Raw genomic sequence first — 23,760 nt, 5'->3', positions numbered from 1 at the left:
TGTGTTTGGTTTTACCCGTGCTTGAGTTCTTTCTGTCCACTGAGTTTGGGTCCAACTCATCGTGACTCAGGAAACTTTGGATTCGCTTCAACGAAACGCTGGCCTGAGACGCAGGAAACACAAAAATCATTCATTCAGTGAAAGCTGCTGAACAGACACGCACGGGGTAGATAAAAACACAGAAAAGGGACAGGACACCTGGACAAGGCCGCTGATGACTTGAGGGAGCATGTTGAGGGGAAATCTGAGGATGTTGAAGAGTGAGAGCGACACAAAGGCCTTCTCCGCGTCAAGGATGTTTTTCTCATCTACAGTCACAAACACAGCAAACGATGTCAAGGCAACCTGTGAACACACGAGCAAAACCAGCAAGCTCAGACATCAGGATCCATCGTGTAAAGTAGATTTGAACCTAAGATCTCAGAGGCTATGGGGCTGAATGAGTCGCTCATTTAAAGGCCCCTGAAAGCATCAAAGGGTTAAAGGCAGTTTAGTAGAGTAAGAATTATGAAATTCCCTGATCCAACATCAAGTTTCTGTATGGGTTTAATATCAGCTATGATGGAATACAGCACCAACTTGCTACTGGGGACAAGTCTGCATGGTGGCGCAGTGGTTAGCACTGTTGCCTCGCAGCACGAAGGTTGCAGGTTCGAAACCCGGCCACGGTCTTGAAGTTGCGTGTTCTCCACATGCATGTGTGGGTTTCCTCCGGGTACTCCGGTTTCCCCCACAGATCACAACATGCCCTATAGGTTATAAACTGTAAGCTGCTTTGGATAAAAGTGTCTGTCAAATAAATAAACATAAACATAAGTCAGTGACTTGATGCAACCTGCTGGGTTCCTTATGTATAGGAAACGTTTTTCTGATTGGCTTAATGACCTGACCTGTATTGGAATGTTTACTGTGTGAAGTGCCTTGAGACGACTCTTGTCGTGATTTGGCGCTTTATAAATAAACTTGAATTGAATTGAAAAACTCCATAAACAAGCAGAGGTGGGACCAAGAAGACCAATAACAAGAGAAAACATTTAAAATCCTAAGTTAGTTTCACTTTCGGACTAATGAAATCAGAACTAAATCCTGAAGTTCAACTTCAAGTCAAATTAGCAGGAGAAAGGTGACCTCGTTGTCTCGTCTTCCTGTTTTTAACCACCTGAGGGTAAGAACACATCATAGAGTAACTTTCAGTCCCTGATTTCAATTCAATTCATTAACAGTGTCTCAAACATCGTTTATAAAGATTATTGAGTGTTGTTCATACGTGCCTCTTACTTACAGAGGTGTTTAAAAAGACAATCAACATGTTTTAAATAGTTCTCTCCAGCTGTTTGTCCCGTCAGAGGCCTTCTTACGTCGAGTGAAAAATGGGAAAACACATAATTAAAAATTAGAATATAAACCATGAAGTTTTGTATATGAAAATAAAATAGCTGGAAGCTGAAAGTTAGATCTTTTCTATGGTTTTGTTTCAGAAAATCATTTGAGGAAATTCCTTACTTTTGATCACTATCTCTAGACTATGACGGCATATTTGTTTGACCACAAATAGGAAAGCTGCCAGAAAACAAAGTCTTCCTTTACTAAGCCCCATTAGGCTGCTGATATGTTGTCACCCTCAGAAGATACCGAACATGGAAATGTTTCTCCTTGGATTTGCTGTTCAGGACTGGCGCTTACTAGGAAAGGGGCACTGGTCCAGGCCATGGTGGACAGCGCTCCCAGGTAGGCTGTCTTACGCAGCACGTTGAGCTCCTTCTGCCGAATGGCGAGGACTCTATCCTTGAAGGAGTTCTCCCAGGCGTACAGCTTGAGAACTTTGATGCCATTCAGGATCTCGTTCATTAGCTTGATGCGTTCGTCCTTGTACTGCATCTGTTCCACCTGACAATGATACCAACACAAATCGTCCTTGATATGAACAAAAATATGTAAATACCCAATGAGTAATCAGCTATAGAAAGACATCTTGTATAGCAGTCTTGCCTATGGTGTTCCACAGGGTTGCGTTTTAGGTCCCTCTTGTTCACATTATACCTGCATTCTCTTCCGCACACTTTGAGTACCTTTAAGGATGTTTATTTCTATCCAGATGATTTTCAGTTACAGATCTTTTATGTCCCAGGATGTGTCAGAGGCCTGGCCATGTGTTGTGGAGGCCGACTGATATGGTTTTATTTAAGGCCAATGCTGATAACTAATTTTAAATAATTTTGTTGTCGATATCTAAAGCAGATTATTAAGGCAGATACATATACACGATTTAGCAGCACATTGATAAGGAAAGACAAGTGAACGCTCATTGTGTGCAATATAAATAAAATAAGTCAATAAATCTCTTAATATTTATTTATCGGTAAGTTCAAATATAAAATAAACTCAAAACATAACAAATAAAAAAATTATCGGTGTGTCGGGGTCCTTCGGGTCTTTTCTTCAGTCTAGTAGTGGCAGCAGTTGGCCTCACAGGTGCCTGATTTTATTTATGTTTTTATTCAGCTTTTAAAAATAATTTCGGCCGATGGTCGATGTAGGAAAAATAGAATATATTGGCTCGATATATCGGCCAGCCGATATATCTGAAGGCCTCTAATGTGTTGTGTGTTGAGTGCTCTGGTCTGCTCTGAAGCATGTTGGGTCTGCTCTGATCACAAATCAGGGACATCCAACATGTTGGATTGTCTTGCCTCAATATGGATCGGCAAATAAATTTTTATAAAATCGGTATCGGCATCAGCCTTAAAAAAACCCATATCGGTCGGCCTCTACCTACATGTCCTGTTTGTAATCTTGATGTAACTGACTAAGCTTTCACTCTGGACATGTGGCTCACTCTGGATTTCTAGAGTTAGTTTATTGTGAGTTTCTTTGCATTGCTGGGCATTTGCATGTTAGAATGTATCTCAGGTCATTAAAAACAAGTGGTGGTTTGCTTTGGATATGATTTATAAGAACTGTAACCAGTTCTCCTCCTCGAGGCAGAGGAGACAGTCCACCGTGTTCCCAATAAAGAACCATCACCTAAGATTTGGAGGGACTGACACTCATCCTGGCCATTGTACACTTGACTGTGAATATCTGCATGATTGTCTCAGTATGATAAGCACAGCAAGACCTCCTGTTGAGTAAAGGTACTGTACTACTCTAATGACAATGACACACACACACTCGCTCTCTCTCACGTCCTTACCTGGTAGGCTCGTGTCTTCATGGCAATGAAAGCATTAAGTGGGATGAGCATCACCATAACTGCTACTCCAGCCAGCACAGACGGGCCGAGGTTCTGGTAAAGCAAAAACCCAAAAGGTGACCTTAGTCAATCAATCAAATATTTTAAGAACCAAAATCCTCACACAAGGAAACAACATAAAGCACATTGAATATCTATGTTTGCAGCCACTTACATTTATTTAGCTTTTAGCTCTCAGGAAATATTTGCTGTAAAATATGTATTTAGGGAAGAGAATTAGAAATCTGAAACGTCTATTGTGGCCTGAAACCCGAGCTTTTTGTATAATGCTGGGATCACACTGCTATTCTTGCCCGTCTTTGCCAAATCCCTCGTCCTGAGCAGCATCGTGACAAAAAACTGTCAGCGTCAGGGTGATGTGCATATCTGTACACCATGCTGGGAACGTACAGTGTGACAGGCTCTGCCACAGCGTTCCGAGCCGTCCCACGACCAAATCAGCCTCAAAAAGTCTTCAAGCACTGGTTGAAAACCTACGACTCCCGTCTGCAATCAACCAATGAAAACGCTGCAGCAGCAAGACTCCGCCTCTCTGAGCTTCTGTTTCAATTTATGGTTAAAATGCAGATTATAAACTACACACCAGTTTTATTTTTGTTATTAGCCCAAGTTAAACCGGAGTTATGCCTAAAATAATTAAACTACCTTTTTAGACCATCAGCTGAATTGTGAAAACCGTGATTCTGTGAGAGCTGAGAGGAAATGAGCTCACGAACATAAAAAATAAAACACAAAAACATGAGAACCCTTTGCTGTTGGTGGAAATCTCACATATTCAGCTGATGAGGATGGTTCAGTAGCGTTTTACTGCAGAGGGACAGAGGAAGCTCCATGACAGCGGGTGTGAGCGGTCACACGGAGCGGAGCAGTGAGACAGAATTCACGGCAAAAGTCTAGATACTGCAGCGATCTGTGCCAGATTGTCACTTCTCTGTAGTTTAGTGGGTTCTTATGGAGAAGGATGAATGACCAGCTGACAGCTCCGCTGTTTAGCTGGAAGACGGGAAAAGGAGACCCGCAGCTGGAGACTGACGCCAAAGCGAGGGCTTTAAAAACAAAGCTTCCTCTCTGAGGAAGGTGAGTTGGGTTATGAACCGACACTAAAACTCAGTGTTTATATTTTTCTGCTTGCTTTGGTTAGCGGGCTGCTTGGTGACGTATGCTTTGAGAGGTGCGCTCATGACGCAGCGTGTCCTGCTGGAGCGAGATGTCGTGCAGTCTGCCTCACTGAACTCTTGCGTCGTACAGCGTGACACCTCTCTGCAGTTCTCACAGTATGACTTGAGCAATCCTGTGTGACGGCCAAAAATCGCTGTGTGATCCGGCCTTAAAAAGAGACTTCTCTTGTTTTAGAAGGTGGCATCTGATGAACTTCCTCAACAAAGCATGTTCACCTCTCATGTGGATCAAGACTAGAAGACCCTCGTGACCACTCTAGAGGGAGAGTGTTTATAAACGAGTTAGTTCGTATAAACCGAGCTCTCATTGGAACATTTCCAAATGACCACTTAAACATTTATTATCCTAAATGAAAGTTAACTTTCATAATGAACCGATACAACTAGGGATGTCCCGATCCGATCACATGATCGGAAATCGGCCCCGATAACGTGGTTTCAGACTGATCAGGACTCAGGCTTTACTTCCCGATCCAAGACCCGATCCGGACTCGGATACTGGGTTCGAATTACAGGAGAGCAACTTGGTTCTCCTTAAAGGTTGTCAGGCTCCCCTGATGCCCTTAACTTACACACCCAGAAGGAGCACAAAGAGATCCAGTTTCTACCTTTATGATATTATTTATATGGACTCAGCGTAGCGGGGATTCTTTAGAGCAGAGCTGCAGAGCGGCTGCAGAGCGGCAGGCAGACCGCTGAGTATTCATGAACTCCAGCTGCGTTCTGCACACGGCCACAGTAACATGTTCCAAGTTTCTAAGTGGCATCACCAAGATTATATAATTAACACACAGTCATTCGTGTCCGTTCATTTTCTCTCTGGTAAGTTCTGTCTGTATTTGAGCATGACGTGTGGACGCACTCGCACTGCAGCGCTCGTCACTGGCACAGCCGGGCTGCGCGGCGCACACTCCGCTTTTTTGCGGTCAATAGATCGATTTGATCTGTTGGTTAAAACGTTACTTGTGAGGTGAAAAAGAAGGAAGCAAGCAGGAGTTTTTCTGGAGGACTGGGAGATGCAGGAAGATCAGAGACAGACGGGACAGGAAGATCAGAGACAGACGGGACAGGAAGACCAGAGACAGACAGGACAGGAAGATCGGAGACAGACGGGACAGGAAGATGAGAGACAGACAGGACAGGAAGATCAGAGACAGACGGGACAGGAAGACCAGAGACAGACAGGACAGGAAGATCAGAGACAGACGGGACAGGAAGATCGGAGACAGACGGGACAGGAAGATGAGAGACAGACGGGACAGGAAGATCAGAGACAGACAGGACAGGAAGATCAGAGACAGACAGGACAGGAAGATGAGAGACAGACGGGACAGGAAGATGAGAGACAGACGGGACAGGAAGATCAGAGACAGACAGGACAGGAAGATGAGAGACAGACGGGACAGGAAGATGAGAGACAGACGGGACAGGAAGATCAGAGACAGACAGGACAGGAAGATCAGAGACAGACGGGACAGGAAGATGAGAGACAGACGGGACAGGAAGATGAGAGACAGACGGGACAGGAAGACCAGAGACAGACAGGACAGGAAGATCAGAGACAGACGGGACAGGAAGATCGGAGACAGACGGGACAGGGAGATGAGAGACAGACGGGACAGGAAGATCAGAGACAGACAGGACAGGAAGATCAGAGACAGACGGGACAGGAAGATGAGAGAGAGACGGGACAGGAAGATCAGAGACAGACAGGACAGGAAGATCAGAGACAGACGGGACAGGAAGATCAGAGACAGACGGGACAGGAAGATCAGAGACAGACAGGACAGGAAGATCAGAGACAGACGGGACAGGAAGATGAGAGACAGACGGGACAGGAAGATCAGAGACAGACAGGACAGGAAGATCAGAGACAGACGGGACAGGAAGATGAGAGAGAGACGGGACAGGAAGATCAGAGACAGACAGGACAGGAAGATCAGAGACAGACGGGACAGGAAGATCAGAGACAGACGGGACAGGAAGATCAGAGACAGACAGGACAGGAAGATCAGAGACAGACGGGACAGGAAGATCAGAGACAGACGGGACAGGAAGATCAGAGACAGACAGGACAGGAAGATCAGAGACAGACAGGACAGGAAGATGAGAGACAGACAGGACAGGAAGATCAGAGACAGACAGGACAGGAAGATGAGAGACAGACAGGACAGGAAGGTCAGAGACAGACAGGACAGGAAGATCAGAGACACACAGGACAGGAAGATCAGAGACAGACAGGACAGGAAGACCAGAGACAGACAGGACAGGAAGATCAGAGACAGACAGGACGGTCAGAGACAGACAGGACAGGAAGACCAGAGACACACAGGACAGGAAGATCAGAGACACACAGGACAGGAAGATCAGAGACAGACAGGACAGGAAGATGAGAGACAGACGGGACAGGAAGATCAGAGACAGACAGGACAGGAAGATCAGAGAAAGACAGGACAGGAAGATCAGAGACAGACAGGACAGGAAGATCAGAGACAGACAGGACAGGAAGATCAGAGACAGACAGGACAGGAAGATCAGAGACAGACAGGACAGGAAGATGAGAGACAGACAGGACAGGAAGATCAGAGACAGACAGGACAGGAAGATGAGAGACAGACGGGACAGGAAGATCAGAGACATTCAGGACAGGAAGGTCAGAGACAGACAGGACAGGAAGATCAGAGACACACAGGACAGGAAGACCAGAGACAGACAGGACAGGAAGACCAGAGACAGACAGGACAGGAAGATCAGAGACAGACAGGACGGTCAGAGACAGACAGGACAGTAAGATCAGAGACAGACAGGACAGGAAGATCAGAGACACACAGGACAGGAAGATCAGAGACAGACAGGACAGGAAGATCAGAGACAGACAGGACAGGAAGATCAGAGACAGACAGGACAGGAAGATCAGAGACAGACAGGACAGGAAGATCAGAGACAGACAGGACAGGAAGATGAGAGACAGACAGGACAGGAAGATCAGAGACAGACAGGACAGGAAGATGAGAGACAGACGGGACAGGAAGATCAGAGACATTCAGGACAGGAAGGTCAGAGACAGACAGGACAGGAAGATCAGAGACACACAGGACAGGAAGACCAGAGACAGACAGGACAGGAAGATCAGAGACAGACAGGACGGTCAGAGACAGACAGGACAGGAAGATCAGAGACAGACAGGACAGGAAGACCAGAGACAGACAGGACAGGAAGATCAGAGACAGACAGGACGGTCAGAGACAGACAGGACAGGAAGATCAGAGACAGACAGGACAGGAAGACCAGAGACAGACAGGACAGGAAGATCAGAGACAGACAGGACGGTCAGAGACAGACAGGACAGGAAGACCAGAGACAGACAGGACAGGAAGATCAGAGACACACAGGACAGGAAGATCAGAGACAGACAGGACAGGAAGATGAGAGACAGACGGGACAGGAAGATCAGAGACAGACGGGACAGGAAGATCAGAGACAGACAGGACAGGAAGATCAGAGAAAGACAGGACAGGAAGATCAGAGACAGACAGGACAGGAAGATCAGAGACAGACGGGACAGGAAGATGAGAGACAGACAGGACAGGAAGATCAGAGACAGACAGGACAGGAAGACAGGAAAATAAAAACCAAGAAAACAAAACAAAGTTCTTAACAAAATAAAATGTAGGTAGATTGATCCCACTACACGTCTGTACCTTTATAAAGCAATCATTTATCAGCATGTAGTATTTATATCGTTGATACAATTCAGATCATCTTCAAAACTCCGTCCCATGCCCAGGGGCGTATCTAAGCATTTTGGGGGCCGAGGCAAAATAGACCCCTGCCAGGTATTTTAAGTGGAAGCGCTATCTGTTTTTATTTTAGACTTTTTATATTTGCAATAAAGTCCAAAAGTGAAGAAATTGTTATTTATTACTTGGTTGTTCAAGATACCTCACAGATGTGATCTGCTGTTAAAAAATAAAATAAAAAGGTAATTAAATAAAAAATAAGGAGCATTCTGGAACTGTTTCTTCCTTTTCTTTATTTTTTTAATGTATCGAAAGTATTGGATCGGGACTCGGTATCGGCAGATTCTCAAAATCTAATTACTCGGACTCGAGGGCAAAAAAACCTGACCGGGACATCCCTAGGTGTCCTGAGGGGTTTCATGAATAATGAGAAAAACTGTCAGAACCATCTTTAACAGTTTTCTTCTGGTCGTTGAAACTACCTGCCAGAGGAAATACAGCGCCAGCATTATCTGCAGGGGAGCAGACCACAGCATGTTGAGGAAGGTGGTGAGGTCCATGAACCTTTGAGCATCCACAGACATCAGATTCACTATTTCCCCCACCGTAGAGGAACGCTTGGCTGCATTAGTAATCACCAACGCCTGTAGATCAAAGAGGAACCAGACACCCCTGTGTTTAAAAGGTGCTCAGGATTTATTTCATGCATCTGTTACAGAATCAGAGCCTAGGAATTGTTAGCCCGACCATTTGGAGCTCACCTTCCTGTAGATGGCTCCAATAAGAGCGGTGCGGACGTTCATGCCAGTGATGAAGCAGTACTGAAAGTGCCGATGGAGGATGAGCGTCTGTAGTAAAGCCGTGAGGAACATGAGGATGGCCAGCGCATACCCCCACCAATAAGGGGCCTTTTCCTGCTTCGTGAAGGAGATCAGCATCCTACGACAGAGAGGAGACGGGGTATTATTGACAGTTCAGACTGGATCATCTGCAGCGTGTGTAGCCGACCGTGCTGATGTAGATTCTCAGTCATCCAGTACATGAGATTTTAACAGACATTCGGTCTCAACCTGCAGAACTTTCTCCATTCAAACTGAAACGTGCAGAGCTCAAACAGCAGTCAGATGCACATCTATGCAGATGATCTCACATGCTAATGCAACGGCGTATGTTCTACAGGAGAGGCTTGGACTCCTCGGTGTTTAGCCTGAGTGGAGAACGTTTCCATGAATAAGTGGAAAAAAAGCACTTAATAAAATTCAGTGATTGTAGCTTTCAACCCCCCCCCCCCCCCCCTCCTCACCAGGGTGTGTGTGTGTGTGTGTGTGTGTGTGTGTGTGTGTGTGTGTGTGTGTTTTCTATTAGGAACCCGACACGTTCTGTGGCAACATTTTTCTGATGAACACATTCTTTTGTTCCTCGAAGGCCTGCTCGAACCTCTGGGCTCCTGCAGCTCTTCTCTGCTTTTATAGCAGCTCCATTCCTAAAGGATGTTACTCAGATAGGTTAGGAGAAAGACATTCTAAAGTAAAACACCTGGATTTGCCCTTGATGAGTGCATTTATTTAAAATTCTTCTCTCTCTTGCCAGCACAGCGGGGTTAATCCATGCTTTTATTTCAAGTACAATAGATTACTGTAACACCCAGGTCTCTGGTCCACCCAAAAAGAGTATTTCTAGCGCACAACTACTCCAGAATTCAGCAGCACGTGTGCTGACCAGGACCAGAGGGTGGGAACATGCTAGACCAGTTCTAAAATAGCTGCATTAGCTCCCTGTACATTTCAGGATCGATTTTAATGTTCTTTTATTGGTTTATAATGGTCTTGGACCGTCCTATTTAGTAAGCCTGCTTTTAAATTATGAGCCCCAACGGTTCCTCCTACACTTTCCCATTTTCACTTCCTTTTTCTCAGAGGCTTTGCAAACCACTGACTCCTGGTAGATGCACATCTACAGTAGAAGGAGGAAGAGGGGCTTGGCTCCATAAAATAATGTGATGTAGGCAGCTGGGTAACCCCTGTAGTCTTCATCTTCAATCCCAAATTTGAAGGCAGATAAGACATTTTCTAAGTGGTTATGATTCTAAAGAACAGAATACAAATCCAAGCTTCTTCTCAGTCTTTAGTTCTGGGTGCATCAGAGCACCTAGCTGTTTAATAAAGGCCCATTATTCAAAAATGAACCAGGTCGGTGGATCATGAGATCTATTTTTAAGTAGAACAGAATTAGTGCTGCAATCACTGCAAACATACACACATACTATAAAATAAATGTGATGGTTTTCATATTAAAACCATTACATCTGAAGATAAATAACACCTATGCTAATCTAAAGATATTCTCTAGTAATAAAATGATAAATGACCCACACTAGTATAGCGCCTTTCAGAGTCAGAGGTCTCCAAAGCGCTTTACACTACAGTGCATGATTCATCCATTCACACTGGTGGGGATGAGCTACGATGCAGCCACAGCTGCCCTGGGGCGCACTGACAAGAGGCGAGGTTTTAGTTTGGTCACACGATCTAAAAAAATGCATGCAGGGAAATTTCAATTCAAGTTTATTTATAAAGCACCAAATCACGACAAGAGTCGTCTCAAGGCACTTCACATAATAAACATTCCAATACAAGTCAGTTCATTAAGCCAATCAGAAAAAAGCTTCCTATATAAGGAACCCAGCAGGTTGCAGTCCTCATACTAAGCAAGCATGCAGCGACAGTGGAGGGGAAAACTCCCTTTTAACAGGAAGAAACCTCCAGAGGATCCTGGCTCAGTATAAGCAGCCATCCACCATGACTCACTGGGGATGGAGACAGAGCAGACACACACACACACACACACACACACACACACACACACACACACGCACACGCACAAAGGATGTGACAAAATTTCATTTGGCGAAAACTCGCGATACAAAACGTGACGAAATGCATCGAGGTAAAAAAAATGGACCATGAAATTAGACTAGGTGGCACTGCTGCATGATTTGTGTAGTAGTAGGGCTGGCATACAGCACCATCTCTGCTGATAAAGCAAGGTAAAACTAAATATTAAAAAAAAATTATTAAGAAAAACATCCGGGGAACGGTGCAGTGCGTCATGACGTCAAGTCACAGTGCATGTTGTAACAACACTGCAGGCTACAGCGAGTGAACAAATATTAGCATTAGCACCAAGTTGGTGCCACCAAGTGCCTTGCCCCGAAACAGCAGAACAATGGAGTCAAATGAGGTCGAAATTGAGGATGCTCCTCCTGGATACAGGTCATCTGTCTGGCTGTATTTTGGCTTTCCGGTTAAAAAAGACAATGACGGCAATAGAGTAACGGAAAAGACCAAGACTGTGTGTAAGCTATGCTATGCTGTCATTCCGTACACCACCTCCAACACAACAAACATGAACCACCACCTTCAACGTTACCATAAAAATGTGAAGACGGCCTTGGCGAAAACAAGCCTACCGAAAGGACAGCTGACCATGAAACAAGCACTGACACCAACTCTCCCTACGTCAAGTCCACGTGCAAAACAGATAACCCGGCTCATTGGTGAGTTCATAGCGGACTACATGGCTTCATTTAACATAGTAGAGAACAGAAAATTCATCCAAATGTTCAAGGTGCGGGAGCCCAAGTTTAAGATGCCATGCCGGGGACATTTTTCAGAGAAGGTAATCCCGGCAATTTACAATGAAACAAAACAAAGCGTGAAAGAGTGTCTAAAAAATGCCGACCGCGTCGCTCTGACCACCGACAGCTGGACCTCGCGTGCAACACAGAGTTATGTCACCGTCACGGCACAAGTCATCAACGAAAAATGGGAGTAAAAGCTTTGTGTTGCCAACTCGTGAGCTACGTGAAAGTCATACTGGTGTTAACATAGCTCAAGTGTTGAGAAATTCACTGAGTGAGTGGGAGCTAACAAGGCCACACACAACCATTGCTAGTGTCACAGACAACGCGAGCAACATGGACATTGCTGTGAGAGAGCGGTCTCCACCCTCACATCAAGTGCTTGGCGCATGTTGTGAATCTGGCCAGTAACAGAGGCGTGGCTGTATCCCGCGTTGCGCACCTTCTTGGTCGTGTGCGAAGAATAACTACATTTTTTCACAAGAGCACCACGGCCACCACAGTCCTGACCAACAAGCGAACCCAGTTGGAACTGCCTCGGCATAAACTCATCACCCATGTCCAGACCAGGTGGAACAGCACGTACGAAATGCTGGCGCGCTACCTGGAGCAGCAAGCAGCTGTCTCAGCAGCGTTGAGCTGCCCAGAAATCCGAAGGAATGCGAGAGAAATCGACGCTCTGGATCACACTGATATATCAGATGTAGAAGACATAGTGAAACTGCTTAAGCCACTGAAGACAGCCACAACTGTTGTCTGTGATGAAAAAGAGCCCACTGTTTCACTGATAATGCCACTGAAGCACATGATCGAGCAAAGCATGTCACCAAACCAAAATGACACACAGACCATCGCCAACATGAAAAGCACCATCTTACTCGACATCTCGGACCGATGCACCGGGGACTAATGACATGCTGCAGGAGTGCACAGCGCTTGACCCACGATTCAGAAACCTGTCCCATCTGAAGGATGAACAACGTGAGTCCATCTATGCCCGAATATGTGAAAAAGCTTCAGCACTTCATGAGCAGCGCAACCAGGTAGGCTAACTTTTACTGAAAAAGAGGTTTCCTGCTACATGTGTGTAACCCTGTATGTGTGTAGCAGGCCAGAGTCTGAAAACTTATTTCTCATGTTTTTTTATTAGTCGATCAGAGAGAGAGTGAATGAGAGTGAAGGACAGAAGTGTTTAACTAGTTTTTCTATTTTATTTATTTTCAGACCAGTTACACTGATGACAGAACCACTAGGGCCAGTGCTTCAACATCAGAGGCAGCAGCAGAGCAGGCCAGGGTCATGGTTGAGGCAGCACAGGGAGCAGAGCAGAGCCAGGAAGAGTCAGTAGAAGCAGAAAGGCAGATGCAGGATGCAACACAGCCTCCCCCACCAAAGAAGACAGTGTACGAAGATCTCCTTGGGAGCTCCTACACTACTGTTGAGACAGTGCAGACCAGCAGAGGGATTGAAATGGAGATACTCTCCTACAGGAGTGGGATGGGAATCCCACTCAACAGAAGTGCACTTGAGTGGTGGAAAGTTAATGCTTATGCTTACCCCATACTTGCCCCCCTTGCCAAATCCTACCTTTGCATTCCTGCTACATCAGTGCCCAGTGAGCGTGTCTTTTCCACGGCAGGAGACATTGTGTCTGCTCAAAGATCACTGATTACACCAGAACATGTTGATATGTTAGTTTTTTGAAGAAGAACCAGTCCTGAGATAAGTTAACCACGGCTTAAAGCAGCACTAAGGGTGTTCCTGTTTGTGTTTGGCCTGTTAGGCCTTGTGTTTCCCTGTGAGCTACTGGAAAAAAAATAAACAAGTTGTTATTATACAGTAATATTTTTTTCCTTTTTTTTTCTTATTTGATATCGTTTCATAACTCAAGACATATCAAGGTGCATCGTATCGTGAGTTTAAGTAGATTGTCCCATTCCTAGCACACACACACACACACACACACACACACACACACACACACACAACGAATGTGGGATCAGCCATCTCTGATAACACATCTGTGATACTGATAAGGGCTTTATGCAGCTTTTGTGTTCAGCATATCGCACGTGGGAAAGAGGAAACATATTTACATCATGAACAAAGCCAGCACACTTTCAAACAAAAGCCAGTAACCCTACTTTGGATAAAACAACACCAAAAGCAAGCACAACATGCAAAAAGAGTCTATATGAAGGACTCCGTGTCAGTGGAACAACGATATCTTTGTTTTCTAATGAGATGCAGCGTGCAGCTGTTCACCTGAGCAGCTGCGGGTTGACAAAGGTGATGACATCCTGCAGGAGCTTGAAGGCAGAGCCGATCAGGAAGTAGGGGCCGAAGGCTTTGATGAGGGCGTGCAGAAAGGACGGCTGGTGGGGAGCAGCTTTCTGATTGGACAGCAGCACCTCCACTTCCTCCGGGCTGTTTTCAGTCGGACCTCCTGCGGTGTGGTTGGTGGTGGAAGGTGGGGGCTTGGCGTAAGTGGCCTGGCTGGACTGGATCGCCTCGCTGTGGATTCAACAAAGTGGGGAAATAAACCTTGTAAGGAAGCAGAAATGATTTTCATCAAACACTGACAACATTTAAGAGAAAATCTAAAACAACCAATACACACATCATTTCATCATCAAACCATTTGTAATGATTATTATTATCAGGTGCTGTTGATGTTTCCACTTGTTTTGAAGACAAGCCGATGTTTCCTCATGCCTTCTCCCCCTGGCCTTCTGAAGACTCGCGTGAGTGGAGTGGTGACGTAAAAACGTCAGAACGACACATGTATAAAACACACAGGTGCCATAAGACTTGATTATTTCAACAGGACCTCCCAATGCTCTGTGGCATAATGTCCAATAATACTTTTCTTCTAACTCTATGAATCTATCCGTCCGTCCATCCATCCATTTTCAGCCGCTTATCCGGAGTCGGGTTGCGGGGGCAGTAGCCTAAGCCCAGATGCCCAGACTTCCCTCTCCCCAGCTACTTGGGCCAGCTCTTCTGGGGGAATCCCAAGGTGTTCCCTGGCCAGCCAACAGACATAGTCCCTCCAGCTTGTCCTGGGTCTTCCCTTGGGTCTCCTTCCACTTGGACATGCCCAGAAAACCTCACCAGGGAGGCATCCAGGAGGTATCCTAATCAGATGACGGAGCCACCTCAACTGGCTCCTCTTGATGCGGAGGAGCAGCGGATCTACTACGAGCCCCTCCCAGATGACTGAGCTTCTTACCCTAACGCTAAGGGAGAGCACAGCCACTCTGTGGAGAAAACTCATTTCGGCCGCTTGTATCCGCGATCTCGTTCTTTCGGTCACTACCCAAAGCTCATGACCATAGGTGAGGGTAGGAACGAAGATCGACCGGTAAATCGAGAGCTTTGCCTTCCGGCTCATCTCTCTCTTCACCACGACAGACCGGTACAACGCTCGCATCACTGCAGATGAAGAACCTATCCGCCTATCGATCTCATGTTGCATTTTTCCCTCACTCGTGAACAAGACCCAGACACACTTGATCTCCTCCACTTGAGGCAGGACCTCATCCCTGACCCGGAGAAGGCATCCAAGAATCTAAGCTCTCATAAAACATTTTTAACTGACTGTCTGTTTGGACCTCCAGGCTCCTGTAGCAGCCCTTCTCTTCTTTTATAGGAGCTCAGTCAGCCCATTTTCTCTCCATGCAACTGACCAAACAGGTTGATGACTTGAATAAGTTTGAATGTTACAGAAAACCTGTTTAATACATAAATTGTATATGATATTCTACAAAATTATATAAGCATGCATATTTATAAAGCTGCACTCGCAAATAAATGTGAACTTTAAATGTTTCCCACCTCACTACGTACCAGTGTTTATTTTGAAAAGACTTGGTTTTAGTCTTGTGACTAAACGTTTGTGAATTTTAGTCACAATTTGTTTACATTTTAGTCTGATTTTAGTCGACTAAAATACATGTATTTTTCTTCTGAGGCAGTCATTTGAAATGTTTATAAAGGAAATGTTAACTACGGCTACTTGAAACTGTGAAGAAATATGAAAAAATTTGTCTTTAAAAGAAGCACAAATTGAAGTTTGCGTTTTGTTTTTGTTTGCAAAAATTTATTCGTCCAAAAAAAAGAAAAAGGAAATACTTAATTAACTACATTAACACTGCTAACTACTTACGTCTGTTTGAAACATTTTTCTTAAAGGGACTTTACGGAGTTTTGAATTTTTATGCTCGTGATTGCCCCCTCAGGCCAGAAGCGTAACGGCAGCTTCAATAGTAGGCTCGTGCACAAGGCGCGCATGCTGTACGTGCACACTCCTTAACGAAAATACCAGCTGAGACAGCCCCTTGTGTGTGTGTGTGTGGGGGGGGGGGGACAGAGGCCAGGAGAACGCGCAGCTAATTAATTAAATAATATGGTTCTGTACCCTTCTCTTCAGCACAGCCGACAAAGTGAAAAGTTGAACCCACATCTTTTGTATCTGTGAATTCAATGGCGTTCGGCGAGTCTCAAATAAAAAATTGGGCATCTTACTGTAAAAAAATATACCATTAATGTAAAAGATACTCTCAACTCATTCACTGCCATTGACGACTTAAGTCGTCATTTGCATTTTTTTACTGTTTGAGCATCGGTACGAGCCCCCGCGCTGAGAAAACAAACAACTCAGCCCTGAAGCCGATCTTCATCCGCATACGTCACAGATCACATGATCAGAAAGCAACACATTCATGTGTTAGGAGATCGTTTTGGGCCTTTCCTATAAAAAAAAAGTGAGGCGCGAACCGGATAAGCATCTGCCGATCACAATTCGACAACGGATTATGAAAGAACGTATAACGCTAAAAACACGGGGCTTCTTCCTGATGTAAGAGGTGAGTCTCCTCTTTGTTTTGGTTGTTTTGGCATCGACATCATGCTAGCGCGCAACGTTCTGTGACTCTTAAAAAAACAGTAAAAACGGTGAGAAACGCTGGCAGCGGAGGCCGTTAGTGATCAGGAAACGGCTGGCAGTGAATGAGTTAATAAACTATGTTGACGTACAGAATCAAACCCGGTTCTCCTGCACGAGAGTCCAACGTCTTACTAGGTGAGCTAAAGCGCCAATGATGTCCTATGTATCTGTAACATTTATATCCTTGATGACAGCTGAAACAACATTCAAAGAACGGTTCGGAGTGAAAATGGCTATTTTATTGCTTATTTGCAGGAAATATCTAGAAGAAAGTTCTACAGAAAGTAGCTAAGGGTCCTCAGAAATGTAGCTAGCTTTGTCACTAGGCGTTAGGAACAGCGACAAAGTGGCACTGCCTCTCTCTCTGCTGCTAAAGCTACGGATAGCAAATGCTACGGGCTATGCCTGAGCGTGAACGCGCATGAAGCAGCCTGCTCGACCCGAGCATCTCTCTTTTTCTGTGATTTTACAGAAAAACAGGCAATCACAATAAAAATGCCAGGGCTCATTCTACAGGACCAGGGCATTGCAGGAGAATGTATGAAGAAGACATTTATTATTTCTATACATGTTTTGGCTGTCAGACTTCCATAATGCCCCTTTAATAGTTGAGATTGTGCCTTCACTTCTGTTTCTTTAAAATAGCTCCATTCTCCATTAAGTTCATGTCAGGACTCGATAAGCTACAGGGCCAAAAATTTGCTCTACCAAGTAGCTGGCCTGGCAGTTAAAGGGTTAAATATTTTTTAAAAATCCCTAATTGTTTTAGCCCAGATTCGTAGCATGTAAAAACATTCCTCAGTTATTGATGCCTCAGGCCGAGGTGGAGCTCGTCACCAACAAGAAGATCACAAGACAGAAGCAAAAGTTTATCAGATGGGTTGCGTTCTGACTCCACGTTGACCCATTTCTTTTACCAGAAATGACTGTTAAATCACCACAGGAAATGACTCGACTTTTCCGCTGAATCTTCTTAGGCAACAGCGTGAAATCTCCTTCAGCACAAACTGAAAGTACTCCACTTCAGTTCCAGGGATTTGAGTTTTGCAAGAGTTAACACAACAAACACAATGACAGCTCCTCTCCAGACCAAACAGGTTTCCCTAGCCCAGCTGAGTGGGCAGAGCAGAGCATGCCTAGATCGGTTTACAGGTGCTTTCAGTGCAGAAGGAGAGTGAACCCAGCAGGAAGGCTGCAGCACTGACAGGAAACAGCCTGACGGAAGCCAGGGTTCAGAAAAACTTGCCAGGCATGTTTTTATGTTTTCCCTACAGCTCTCTTCCGTGCTCAACAATTTAGCCATCAGAAAAGTTGTTCATTCTGCGGAGACAGAAAAGACATAAAACACAAGAGCAGCATTGGCTTGATTTACTTTGACTTGTCTGTGCTCTTTTAATGAGACATGCTACGCAGCCAGCAGAGGAAGCAGCTTCACACATGAGGTACTTATCCTGCTGTGAGGGTTACATAAACCATGCTCGCATATGATTACGCACAAGCGTGACGCGTCAACCCGGTCTCACAGTAAGACTGGGTTGGAACTGTTCAGGTTAACGCAGACAATCTTTACATAGAATTGACCTACAGAAATAAAATTAATTCAGTAAAATATAAAGCATTTTATTTAAATATCCATTCATTATTTTACAAGCACAGAGAGCCGCATCAGATGGATGGAAGAGCCGCGGGTTGTGACATGTTTTCTCCAGGACCAGAGAGGACACAAACTCAATACATCTCTTTTATTGTGAGGTAGTAATTTCTCCGAGTTTTACGGGTGCGGGCGGGAGTGTAACACACACGTTGCAGTTGCAGGCGGTAATGGTCAGAAATTCAGCGGGAGCAGGCAGGAGCGGGATGAAGAAAACAGTCCTGCGCAGGGCTCTACTGCTGCGTTTCAGTCAGGGGTCGGCAACCCGCGGCTCTGGAGCCGCATGCGGCTCTTCCATCCATCTGATGCGGCTCTCTGTGCTTGTAAAATAATGAATGGATATTTAAATAAAATGCTTTATATTTTACTGCATTAATTTTACATCTGTATGCCAATTCTAAATGTAAAGATTGTCTGCATAAACCTGAACAGTTCCAACCCAGTCTTACTGTGAGACCGGGTTGACACGTCACGCTTGTGCATAATCATAGGCGCATTCTGAGCTGAAGAGGATGTGAGATTCTGGGCTTCTCCTCAAAGCTCCTGGATGTGTCGCCACATTGGAGACAGGAACAAGCACAAATCAGCCAAAGTTTCATCATCAGGGAACATTTTCTAAGTGACAAGTCTCTCTGAGAGACAGGGTTTGGAAAACACTCGCTTCAGTGGGAGGAATCTTCCCGCATGCATGCTGGTTCTGCGATGCGCTCCAAGCCCCTCTCCACATCTTCAGCTCGCTGCGTATCTTATGTAGTACACGCTAACAGTGAGCTGCGCTGAGCAGTGTCCAGCTCAGATGTTCAGATGGTAATCTTTTCTTGAGTGATTTAGTGTTTCAATTTTTTTAATGAATTCGATTAAAAATAAAGGCGCCTGGCCCGGCCCGTGTCCGAGTTGATTACACAGTCATTGGCCCGAAGCCCGGCCCGAGGGCCTAGGGCTGGGCCGACCCGAGGGCCTAGGGCTTCAGTGCAGGGCTCTAGTTCACACGGCAAGGTACTTATGACAGAAGCACGTAGCACGGAAAAATGGGATTCCAAATCCTCCTCCTTGCTACTAGCTGAAACGATTCCTCGAGTACCTCGAACAATTCGAGTACAAAAAAGCCTCGAGTCAAATTCTCTGCCTCGAGGCTTAGTTTAATTCATGTTTGATTAATTCATGGCTTTGCAATCGCCCGGGGTCATGTTTCACCCTGACCGAAATAAGTGACGCACATACACACTGCACTGAATGCACACGCGAGTAGCGATAACTTAACTTTCTCTTAAGCCATGGCGGACAATGTGGACCTCGGTGGAGTGCAAAAAAGACAGAAAATGTCAAAGGTGTGGGAGCATTTTTCACGTCGTATGGTGGAAAACGTAGTCCAGTGTAAATACTGTAAAATGGATTTAGCCTACCACAACACCACATCCTCCATGCTGCAGCACCTGACCAGGAAACATCCGCATGTAAATGTCACTTCTGCAGGCAGACTCGGAAGTCTGCTATATATTCTGCAGACACTATGCGACTTTTTCGTTTGTAGCACTCAGTTTGAGCTCACACTGTCGTCTGGTAGCAACACGTCGGACCTAAACATGTGCTAAAAATAGCAGTTTTTACACAACAAGTCAGACTTTTTACTGTGCTGTTATTGACGTCTGTTCCTCGGGATTGCTGCAGGAGGACACAGATATTTATGAGAGTGGCGGAGGAAAACAAAAGAAAGTAAATAAATGTTTTGTGATCAGTATAATTTAACATAACCACGGCAAACATGCTTTCTCGACAATCCTTGTTATTGTGTGAGAAAATAAAGTGTAGAAATTAAAACGGACGTGTGTTAATAGGGAAACAGCTGGCGAGCCATGTTTGCGCATGCACCGTGACCGGTTCCGGTGCTAGTAGATTCTCGCGCGAGACGAAAATCGGCTCAGGTTGTATACTTATTTTTGCACAGACATTTGTTTACTGTGAAGTAAAGTTGAAGTTTTGAAATCTAATTTTGAACAAAACTTGAAGAATAACTGGCAATTGCTTGCTAATTTTAAGAGGTCTTTCATATTTTATAACGTGCTATTTGATATAATGGTTTACAAACACAAAAGGGTCATTTATTAAAGTACTCGATTAATCAATAAAAGATTTGATAAGAGTACTCGATTACAAAAATATTCGATAGCTGCAGCCCTACTTGCTACGTTTGTTTACTCCGAAATAGGACTAGGCGGTAAACCAAAAATGTACTGTTACTGAAATGACTGACTCGTACCAATGTCATTTTGCCCATGCCAGTATGTCCGGTATTTAAAAGATGAAAAGATCTGAGTAGGTTACTGATGTCCATGTCCCTTTAAGAAGATAGGATCAGGTTCTATTTTTGCCACGAGCCGCTTCTGGGACACGTCAATTTCTGCAGTTAACAAAGGACTAGACAGGAAATCACAGTTTCCGTGTAAAATCCCCTGTAATTTTCTAAATAAAAGAACTGCAGGGATACAATTTCATAGAGCAAGCATCCCGGCTCCAAAGCCGATCTTCATCCGCGTATGTCACACGTCACGTGATCAGGAAGCAGAACATCCATCTGTTAGGAGATCGTTTTAGGCGGATGCTGTAAAAAAGTGAACTGCGAACCGGAAAAGCTTCTGCCGATCACAATTCGGCAACAAATTCTGAAAAAACGGATAACGCTTGAAACGCACAGATTCTTCCTGATGTAAGAGGTGAGTCTACTCTTTGTTTTGGCGTTGACATCATCATAGAGCGCAATGTTCTGTGACTCTTAAAAAAACGTGAAAACGCTGAAAAACACTGGCAGCGAAGGGCTTTTCTGATCAGGAAACGGCTGGCAGTGAATGAGTTAAGTATGGCATAACAGCTTATCTGGCTCTCAGAGAGTACAGGCGCTTTTGCTTCTGCTCCTTTACCTGCTTCTCCCAAGGCTCTCTGTCCTGTCTGCCTACAGAGCACTTCTCTGCATTTCTCCTGAAAATCACTACTTCTGTTTGGAAAATGGACTTAATTAACTGGTCATTCAACGCGATTGATAAGATTTTTTCTACGATGAGAACGGAGAAGGGGGCTCCCACCTGTCCTCAAGGGACATACGCAGCGGGATATGCACTCGATTCTTGGGAGGTCTGGCGAATCGTGTGCCTCTCTCAGTTGTCCATCGAGGACGTGGAAGATTTGTGGATATTCGGCCTGATGATCACTGGATTTCTTCTGATTGGAGTGGGAGGATATCTGGTTTTCTGGAAATTTGGGAAGATGGGAGCGATTGGAGTGCGACCCGTACCCACGGAATGTGCCGCCCGTGCGGTGACCTCACAGACTGGGACGTTACTCGAGGTGAACCGTAAGCTGGACAATGTCCTCGCGGCGTTGCCTGTGTTAGTGCGCAAGATGGATGTCATCTCGGAGAGGGTCGCTGGACGGTGTGGGGATGTTTAGAACGTATAATTGGCTTCACTGGTGGACATGAATGATCACTTAATAGACTCCAAGGCAGAGAGGAAAATTATCTCTGTCTGCCCTAAACAAAGTCTTGTTTATCCTTATCTGACGCCAAGACAGCCTCCAAAGCTGCCATCAATATCACCCCCACGAAAGGAGGAATGTAGACAGATGCTGTGACCCGACCTTCCCCCCCGCCTTCAGATGGTGACGTCTGCTTCGAGGTCATCAACCTGCAGGAACTCAATGTGCTCTCTGGCCCTCGTCTCTCCTTCCCACCTGTTTGACTGCAGCTGTGAGCGCCGTACACTGGCAGCTCCCGTTGGAGGATTCAGGACCCTCCCCGCCTCCCTATCGGAGTCTGATGTTTTGTAACTGTGATGTTCGAGCTTCTACGTTGAGGAGTTTTTTGTATAGTAAGAGCTACTCCCTGCTGGGACTAACTCTGGTATGCCTTTTTTACCTTACCCCAATTATCCTCATGTAACACCCTTTTCATCTAATGATCTCGTGGACTGCCTGTACCAGTTTTGTCTACATGTGTGTGTGTTTAACCTTGGTCAGGTTGTGTTTGCGGAGTCAAGTTCCTATGCTCTGGGTCGCTGGAGCGATGGCAATAAAGCTTATTCTGATTCTGATTTACTCTCAGCATTGTTTCAGAAGTGCAGCGGTGTGTTTTTCATGACTTTAATCCTGGCAGTGGAGAGGAACATCATATATGGCACCAAACAGCGATATCAAACGTGATTTCCTTCTTTTTGGTTTAATGGCGGATTGCATAAACAAACCGTGACCTGAAGCCTCGAGGGATCGTGTGATGTCACGAGTCCAGCGAAGAGCACAGCGAGGAAGTTGTGCCGCAGCCAAGACTCTCCCGGTGTGAAAAGGACCGCTTTGAAGTTTGCGAGTAAACCAGTCCGCTGCCGTTTCGCGGTGCCGATGCTTCCAGTGTGAAACCGAGGTAACGGTCTACTCTGGGAATGTTTGTGTGTAAAATCGTTGTGTGTGTGTGTGTGTGTGTGTGTGTGTGTGTGTGTGTGTGTGTGTGTGTGTGTGTGTGTGTGTGTGTGTGTGTGTGTGTGTGTGTGTGTGTGTGTGTGTGTGTGTGTGTGTGTGTGTGTGTGTGTGTGTGGTATCTTTGCTATTTGGCTGGACACCACACACTGTAGGACCAAAGCTGTACAGCTGTGATTTTTTTAACACTAACTATGTGCTCGCTCACTTTTTGAAAATCGTCCGACAATTTTAAAACTTTGCCATGTGAACCGGACCCAAGAGCCTTTGGTTGGGAGAACACATCTGATCCAGAACCGTATTTCTTGAAGATCAGATGTCCCACACAAAGATGGAGAAAGCTATGAAGCCCAGATTTTCCACAAAAATGGAGAAGCAAGACAGTTTTCATAAATCAGAGTTTCTAAACTAGCTGACTTTGTCACATAGAGTGTGGTTAACCACCAACACACAGCTGCATATCAGTGTAATTACTGAATGTTGAGTCTTTTAAAGTTTCTGAGTTAAAGCAGACTCAACCTGTTCTTATCACACACTATTGTTGACTTTATTCAAAAGGATGCATGGAAAAACTAAATTATTTCACCCATTCTCACACTCGTACCTCCTGGCCTTGGCCTGCTCCTTGTCCCACTCTTTGAGGAGTCTAGGCACCATCACCTTGGAGCTGTCACGCTGGTTCAGAGACCACAGATCTTTGGCTTCCAGGGGCATTTTGTATCCCTTTATGGCCAAACTGAGAGAAAAAAACAAAACAAAAACATAATGTAATTTTACTTTAACGTGTATACAAAAGAAACGACCAGCTTTTTAGTGTGGGCTCACTGAATAAAATAAAGGATGACTCTAGAATTAAACCCTTTAACTCAGACTCTAAACATTTGAATATACC

The 23,760-nt window shown here is 45.1% G+C and overlaps 1 protein-coding gene across 5 annotated transcripts in view; it reads right to left on the bottom strand.

Annotated features, from left to right (window-relative positions):
* The window catches only part of abcc3 (ATP-binding cassette, sub-family C (CFTR/MRP), member 3), a 114,757-nt gene that overhangs the window by 39,943 nt on the left and 51,054 nt on the right, over positions 1-23,760 (bottom strand). For 3 of the 5 annotated variants that reach the window (XR_008565501.2, XM_054748957.2, XM_054748956.2), the window contains exons 7-14: positions 23,473-23,604; positions 14,077-14,325; positions 8,933-9,110; positions 8,654-8,815; positions 3,194-3,286; positions 1,684-1,887; positions 199-345; positions 16-103 (exon numbers count right to left, since the gene is read on the bottom strand). Coding sequence is in view for 3 of the 5 variants with exons in the window: in XM_054748957.2 (XP_054604932.2) it covers positions 16-103; positions 199-345; positions 1,684-1,887; positions 3,194-3,286; positions 8,654-8,815; positions 8,933-9,110; positions 14,077-14,325; positions 23,473-23,604 (1,253 nt within the window). In the remaining 2 variants the exon portion in view is untranslated. Of the gene's footprint in view, positions 1-15; positions 104-198; positions 346-1,683; positions 1,888-3,193; positions 3,287-8,653; positions 8,816-8,932; positions 9,111-14,076; positions 14,326-23,472; positions 23,605-23,760 lie in introns of those variants that run through there. The other 2 variants (XR_001573296.3, XM_054748958.2) reach the window with 2 other exon arrangements.

This window comes from Nothobranchius furzeri, chromosome 16 (genome assembly GCF_043380555.1).
Source record: "Nothobranchius furzeri strain GRZ-AD chromosome 16, NfurGRZ-RIMD1, whole genome shotgun sequence".
Taxonomy (NCBI): Eukaryota; Metazoa; Chordata; class Actinopteri; order Cyprinodontiformes; family Nothobranchiidae; genus Nothobranchius; species Nothobranchius furzeri.
Note: the sequence above shows the minus strand (reverse complement) of the source record. Positions and strands in the feature narration are given on the sequence as shown.